The following is a 7,843-nucleotide window of genomic DNA, read 5'->3' on the forward strand; positions in this document are numbered from 1 at the left end:
AGGCTGTAGGTTTACCGGAGTTGCTGGCCTTCGTCAGAGTGTAGGCATGTTGGGGCCATGTCTGCACTCTATATGACCCAGGGAAATTTACTAAGGTGGCATCCACTGGGTACCTCATGTGTGTGGCACCCCCAGCAACCCTAGGAAATAAAAGCTGTGGTTGTCTGTGTTGGACACATTAGGGAATCAAAGCTCAGAGGGGTTACCTTGTCCCTAGACCATGCTGCGTCTCCAACAACACAGCCCATCTGTGCTGAAATATCTAGCAGGTCCTGGTGGAGGGGATGGAGGCCCTCTCGGGTCACTTTGCTATTCTCCACCAGGGTCCTCAGCCACCCCCTCCTTGCTGCGGATGCCCCAGGTTTGTTTTCTTTGGCTCCCTCATTAATGAGTTCCACAGCACAATGCTAAGTCTAGTTATGCAGCCTTAATTGGTTTAGTTACAACAAGATAATTCCTTTTTTCTTCTCTTGGAGGCCTTTCTGTTTAAAGACATTTTAGCTGGAAGATGCTAATTATCAATGAGGAGAAAATGACACCTGAAGAGTTCATTTTCCATCTTGGTCTTTGGTTTTTCCTTTGAACTCTCTTTACACGGCCCTCTTTCCCACTTCATCACTTCTCCCCCACCATCATAAAAGAGAGCTCTTCCCTGGCCAGGCGGCAGAACTTTCTTTCTCACTTGCCAGGGAGCCATTCCTTCTGCAGCTGTCTCGCAGGCATGGACAACCTGCGCGAGACTTTCCTCAGTCTCGAGGATGGCTTGGGCTCCTCTGACAGCCCTGGTCTGCTGTCTTCCTGGGACTGGAAGGACAGGGCAGGGCCCTTTGAGCTGAACCAGGCCTCCCCATCTCAGAGCCTTTCCCCGGCTCCATCGCTGGAATCCTATTCTTCTTCTCCCTGTCCAGTTGTGACTGGTCTGCCCTGTGAGCATGGCGGGGCCAGCAGTGGGGGCAGCGATGGCTGCAGTGTTGGTGGGGCCAGTGGCCTGGTAGAGGTGGACTACAATATGTTAGCTTTCCAGCCCGCCTACCTCCAGGGTGGTGGTGGCCCCAAGGCCCAGAAGGGCACCAAAGTCAGGATGTCTGTCCAGCGGAGGCGGAAAGCCAGCGAGAGGGAGAAGCTCAGGATGAGGACCTTAGCAGATGCCCTGCACACCCTCCGGAATTACCTGCCACCTGTCTACAGCCAGAGAGGCCAGCCGCTCACCAAGATCCAGACACTCAAGTACACCATCAAGTACATCGGGGAACTCACAGACCTCCTCAACCGCGGCAGAGAGCCCAGAGCCCAGAGCGCATGAGCTCCGTCCGGGGAAACTGACCGGTTCCACCCTCCCGGGCAGGAGTAGAGGAGCTTTGAAGACCTGGATATCTTATTGAACAATGATTGGCGTGGAGTGATTTTTATGTAGTAAGCGTGGTAATCTTGTGATCTGCAAAACACTAAGGGAATTCACATCTGACCTGTTGGAGCCACTGGAACACTTACCTGCCAGATGAGCAGAGACTTTCACCTCCAGTTTTTTTCCACCATCTCTGGGAGGCTCATCCTTTGCAAAGAGACAAATTATTTTGCCCTTCTCTGTCTGTTCAAGGTATTTTAAAGGGTCAGTGATTTTAAATGCATTTTTTCAATAATGTAAAAGTGTTACAGTTAATCTCCTGCCATTTTGGTGTTGAGAGCTTTCCTTCTGTTGCTAACAAAACCTGTAGTTTGTATAGGATCCAGTGTGATATCTGGAATCTTATTTAGAAAGATTTGTGCCAAGTAAAGGGCTTTAGTGCTCCTGTTTCATTTTGTGTGTGTATGTGTGTGTGTTTGTGTTTGACTGAAAACATGCTCTTGCAGGGACCAAAATCACTTAAATGCAGAAGGCACTGGTGTCATGATAAATGGAAAGTCACAGGCAGACAGGCTAAGTTAAGACAGTGAAGATCCCAAAGGACAGAGCCTCCTCTTCATACGCGGACAACTTGTGTGACAGGGAAGGAGGGTACAGGAAGGAGGAGGAGGAGGAGGAGACAGCACCTCAGGGTGGGCCTGAAGCAGGGCTGGGTGGGCAGGGGCTCCCTGTCCTTTGTCCTGGGCCTGGTATGAACAGGACCTTATTTAGTCCTTTTGCTTACTTGTTTGTCAAATAAAGAGATGGTCTCAGAAAAAAAAAAAAAAAAGTGATTTGAATCCCATAAAGAAAAAGTAGGCCGGGCGCGGTGGCTCAAGCCTGTAATCCCAGCACTTTGGGAGGCCGAGATGGGCGGATCACGAGGTCAGGAGATCGAGACCATCCTGGCGAACACAGTGAAACCCCGTCTCTACTAAGAAATACAAAAAAAAAAATAGCCGGGCGAGATGGCGGGCGCCTGTAGTCCCAGCTACTCGGGAGGCTGAGGCCGGAGAATGGCGTGAACCCGGGAGGCGGAGCTTGCAGTGAGCAGAGATCCGGCCACTGCACTCCAGCCTGGGCTACAGAGCGAGACTCCGTCTCAAAAAAAAAAAAAAAAAAAAAAAAAGAAAAAGTAAAAGGGTCAGTGTTAGAACTCAACAGTCTCTGAACCCTCCAAAGGCATTTGCTTCTCCATCTTCCCCTGCTATCCATCTGCCTCCCCGTAACCCCAGATCCCCCACATGCACCCATCACACACACCCACTCTTCATGGTGCCTTGTCTTAGGGTGAGCATCTGTAGCACCCACAGTTTAGCTCATTTGAATGGCACAAGACATTGAAAAGGGGGCTTTGAATTAAGGAGGTTCTTAAAACTAGTGAGTTTTTTTAAGGCTGAATTTTTCTACCTATGGTTATTAACCATTAGTATTTGTTGTACATGTGTCCTTTCATCTTTTTTCTATTTGTGATTTTCTTTTCTTTTTAGTGACATAAATTACAAAAGCAGTAGATGTGTTCACTACTTCCCCATTTTTTTTTTTTTTTTGCTGATACATACAAATATGTATAACTTGTCCATTTTTTGCTGATACAAACATATACAAATAAATATAAGCATATATAAATGTTAAAGGAAAAAACCTGAAAATTCCTTTTTTAACTTAACAATATATAGTACAAATTCTTCCAAGTTAGCACAAATAAATCTGTGGTGTAAATACCATTATTACCTTCATTTTATAGATGGGAAAACAGATGTATGACTTGCTGAGTCACACATCAGAAAAGTATAACAGGAAACAGAGGTTCTAGCAAGGTTCAATAGAACAGATTCTGTAAAATTTCTTAGGCAAGTCACCTTTTCAATGATTTTTAAGTTGTTTTCAGTTTTTTTTAATGACAAAAATGCTATAACAAAGATTATAGACACTAGCTTTATTTACTGATGTGTTCGTTAGCTTGAAAAATTCCCAGAAATGGGATTCTTGGATCAGAGTATGCACATTTTAAATTTTAATAAATATTGTTATGTCACTTTTATAAAAGTTTCTAGTTATTTATACTCCTCCTAGTATTATGTGACAGAATCAGTTGCCCCACATTTTCATTGGATGTTATCAATTTTATGAATTTTTAGTGGATAAAAATGGTTCATTGATGTGTTGATTTTAACTTTCCTGTCTCTCATTTGAGGTGGAGCATCTTTATTTCATGTGACCATTGTTCATTTTGGTTCCTCTTCTAAAACTTCCCAGTTTATGTTCTTTGCCATTTTTCTATTGTGTTATCTTCTTGTTAGAGAGTTCTTTGTATATTATGTATTGGAATAATATTTCCTTCCAATCTTTTTATATTGCATTCTTTTTTTTATTGATGCATATTAATCATATTTACAGGGTATATTTGATATTTTGTTACATGCATAGAATGTATAATGGTGTAAAGATCTAGTCAGGGTATTTAAGTATTCATCATCTTGAATATTTATCATTTCAGGAACATTTCAAGTCCTTGCTTCTAGCTATTTTGAAATATACAATTCATTGTTGTTAATTATAGTCACCCTGCTCTGCTATCACACACTAGAATTTATTTGTTTATCTAACTCTATGCGTATACCCATTAACCAACCTTTCTTTATCCCCTACCCACCCCTCCCGCCATCCACGCTCCCTTCCCAGCCTCTGTTACCTATCATTCTACTCTCTTTTTCCTTTTTATTCACTCTGTTGCCCAGGCTGAAGTGCAGTGGTGCAATGATAGCTCACTGCAGCCTCAAATTCCTGGGCCCAAGCAATCCTCTTGCCTCTGCCTCCTGAGTAGCTGGGACTATAGGCATGTGCTCCATGCCCGGCTAATTTTTGTATTTTTTGTAGAGCATGTTGCCCAGGCTATCATTCTACCCTCTACCTCCGTAAGATCAATTTTTTTTAGCTCTCACATTTGAGTGAGAACATGCAATATCCTTCTGTGCCTGGCCTATTTCACTTAACATATTGACCTCCACCGTATTTGTTTTGATGATGTCTTTTTTTTTCTTTTTTTTGAGACAGAGTTTCGCTCTTGGTGCCCAGTCTGGAGTGCAATGGCGTGATCTCGACTCACTGCAACCTCTGCCTCCCAGGTTCAAGCAATTCTCCTGCCTCAGCCTCCCAAGTAGCTGGGATTATAGGGATGTGCCATCACGCCCGGCTAATTTTGTATTTTTAGTAGAGATGTGGTTTCCCCATGTTGGTCAGGCTGGTCTCGAACTCCTGACCTCAGGTGATCTGCCAACCTTGGCTTCCCAAAGTGCTGGGATTACATGTGTGAGCCACTGTGCCCGGTGATGATGCCTTATGATCTTGATTATGGCATCTTTTTTTTTTTGAAGCTTTTCATTTTTATATGATCAAATTTGGTTTTTGTTTCATGGCTTATGTGTTTTTCCCCCTTGCTTAATTTTCCCCAGTTCCAAGGCTGTCCAAGTGTTCTCTGGATGTTTTGCAAATACTCTTGCAGTTTTATTATTTATTTATGTCTCTTCAAAATATCTGCAATTCATTTTTGTCTGTAGTGTGTGGAAGGAATCAAATTTTATTTCTGTGTAGCTCGTTATCAGGGATTGGTGGGTGGTGGTGAGGCACAGTCACTAAGATGTCATTCTATGCATATAAACTTTCACCAGCTTCTCATATATTTGGTGTTTTAGAGAAAAAGCTAGAAAACATTGAACAATATGAAGACTTTCTCCAAAGAACTTTATCACATGCATGTACAGGTGTTCATGTGAGAGCGTATGTGTGTTCACATATACATGTATTTGTTCACCTGTGTGTTCATGCATGTGTATGTATGGGTTGTGTTTTTTGTGTTGGAGAAAGAGGGTATTGGGGTAAGGGAGAACCAGCTGTTCTAAAAACCAACTTTCGGTTCAAATGCTATTTTCCTCACCATTTTTAAATGAGTGGGACTCAAATGCTCTTGGCTTTGATTTTTCAAGCTCAAGTATTAACAATGGTTTATAAATAGCTTGGGCAATTTTGGTTGTCCTGGGCACCAAATACTGTGAATGAATTAGGAGGTATTTCCTGTCCTCAGTCTCAAAATATCCCTTAATGTCACAGACTCACCTATTAGCTGGGTATGCCCTCAGGACTTCTAAGGGACCCACTGAAGGGTAGGTGTGTGCAAAACCAGGAGAAGATGGCAGCTTCCTGGGAGGGGTCCTGTGGCGCAGAGCCTTATCTCACCCACACCCCCTTCCTAGCCTCTGTTATCTATCATTCTACTCTCTTTTCCCACTGAGTCCTTCCCAGATTGCCAGGCTGCAGCCACAACTGCTGTACAGGATAGGCAACTGTATATGAGTGTTTGACTCCTGCCAGTCCCCAGTGGAGTCGCCTCCCTTATCAGGAGGATATCTGGAATAGGTCCCTCATTCTTCCAGGGAGTGTTTCAAAGCATCTGGCCTGTGCAAAGCTCAAGATTAGGAATAAGTTATTTCTGGTGGAGACTGGTTCCGTCTCCCAGCTCGCATCTTTCTCCAGTTCTGGATGCTTCCTGCCCTTGAACATCGGACTCCAAGTTCTTTATGGTTGGGACTTGGACTGGCTTTCTTGCTCCTCAGCTTGCAGATGGCCTATTGTGGGACCTCACCTTGTGATCATAGTTGTATAAAGGGAGAAGAAAGCCACGTGATGACAGAATCCAAGGAAGAGATTGGATTCATGCTGCTGCAAGCCAAGGAAAATCTGGGGCTACCCAAAACCAGAAGAGACAAGGAAGGATTCATTCTTAGAGGCTTCATAGCTGTGCTGATACTTAGACTTCATATTTCTTGCCTCCAGAACTGTGAAAGAACACAATTCTCTTGTTTTAATCTACCCAATGAGAGGTAATTTATGGTGGCAACTGTAGCAAACGTAATACATCCATCGTCTATCATAATCTTTCTTTTGGAAAAGGGAAAAAAGTATTCTCAGATTTTTTTCACCTTCTCTTGCCTCATTTTCTGTAGTTGAAGTGGGGGCAGGGACTAAGCATGGCTAGACATATTGACCAACTGGGCAGGTTGGATGATTTCACTTCATCTTCTGTAAAATCAGATGAACTTGTAGCTGGATCAGCAATTTACTCTAGTTCTATAGTTAGCTGTACACTCACTCTCACACTCCTCAGGAGATTATCTTGTATCACTTTCTCTATTCTTAAATATTTTATTCTCTTCTCACTACTTCACTCTTAGCTAATGATTTTTCACAACATTGTTAAACAAACCAAAGGTATCCAAAACAAACCGAAGTTATCCAAAACAAACCGAAGGTATCCAAAACAAATCGAAGGTATCCAAAACCAAAGGTATCTTCTCCCTCCACAAATCCAGTGATCTGTGCTCTGATTCTTTTCTCCCATGTCAATGATTAGTTCCTATACATGTGTTCTGGATGTCATCTTCTATTATCTTTGAAAGCACTGTGCCTCTTCATTAAGCCATCACTATACTGCATCATTAGAGTCTCTGTTCCTATTCCATCATTCAGTTTACAAACATGCTTTCGTGTTCCTTATCCTTCATAGCAAAATATAACACAAACATGGGAGTTATTTGGTGTCAGGCCTCTCAGCCCAAGCTGAGCCATCATATCCCCTGTGACCTGCAGGTGTGTATACATCCAGATGGCCTGAATCAACTGAAGATCCACAAAAGAAGTGAAGATAGCCTTAACTGATGACATTCCACTATTGTGATTTGTTTCTGTCCCACCCTAACTGATCAATGTACTTTGTAATCTCCCCCACCCTTAAGAGGGTTCTTTATAATCTCCCCCACCCTTAAGAAGGTTCTTTGTAATTCTCCCCACCCTTGAGAATGTACTTTGTGAGATCCAACCCCTGCCCACAAAACATTGCTCCTAACTCCACCGCCTATCACAAAACCTACAAGAACTAACGATAATCCCACCACCCTTTGCTGACTCCTTTTTCGGACTCAGCCCGCCTGCACCCAGTTGAAATAAGCAGCCTCACACAAAGCCTGTTGGTGGATTCTCTTCATACGGACACGTGAGACACGGACACGTGAGACACTTGGGAATAACTGCCTTTTTCTATTTCCATTTTCTTCATAATGAATGATACCCAAATGTAAACACCTAGTCCAAATCCATTATATGTTTACTCTGGCAACATATTTGTCAACACCGGTTAAATGTCTTACTCTATCAAATATAATTTTTGTGAAAAAAAAAGTTATTTCTGGTGCTTGGACAGGGAAAGACTTGCAGAACCACAGTTCACATGTGCCTACTCTGGTCAGTACTTCTACAATTATTATTTCATGTAATTCTCCTAACAACCCTAGGAGATGGGCATTATTCATATTTCGAGGACAAGGAAGTAAGTTCAGGCCAGTTAAGCAATGTAAAACCACTTGGTCAGGTAGGGGCACATGTCTGATTAGTTAGCTAGTGAGT

General features: G+C 43.0%; 1 protein-coding gene across 1 annotated transcript; it reads left to right on the top strand.

The window, feature by feature from the left end:
• Positions 1–718: 718 nt before the first annotated feature.
• MSGN1 (mesogenin 1) lies at positions 719–2,001 on the top strand. Its single transcript, XM_025405741.1, has one exon. It carries the CDS (start codon positions 722–724, stop codon positions 1,301–1,303), a length of 582 nt encoding a protein of 193 aa, XP_025261526.1. The 5' UTR covers positions 719–721; the 3' UTR covers positions 1,304–2,001.
• The last annotated feature ends 5,842 nt before the right edge of the window (positions 2,002–7,843 follow it).

Source organism: Theropithecus gelada, chromosome 13, assembly GCF_003255815.1.
Source record: "Theropithecus gelada isolate Dixy chromosome 13, Tgel_1.0, whole genome shotgun sequence".
Classification (NCBI taxonomy): domain Eukaryota; kingdom Metazoa; phylum Chordata; class Mammalia; order Primates; family Cercopithecidae; genus Theropithecus; species Theropithecus gelada.

Coding starts and splice junctions, on each gene's coding strand:
- MSGN1 (XM_025405741.1), top strand. CDS start 722: ATGGACAACCTGCGCGAGACTTTCCTCAGTCTCGAGGATGGCTTGGGC.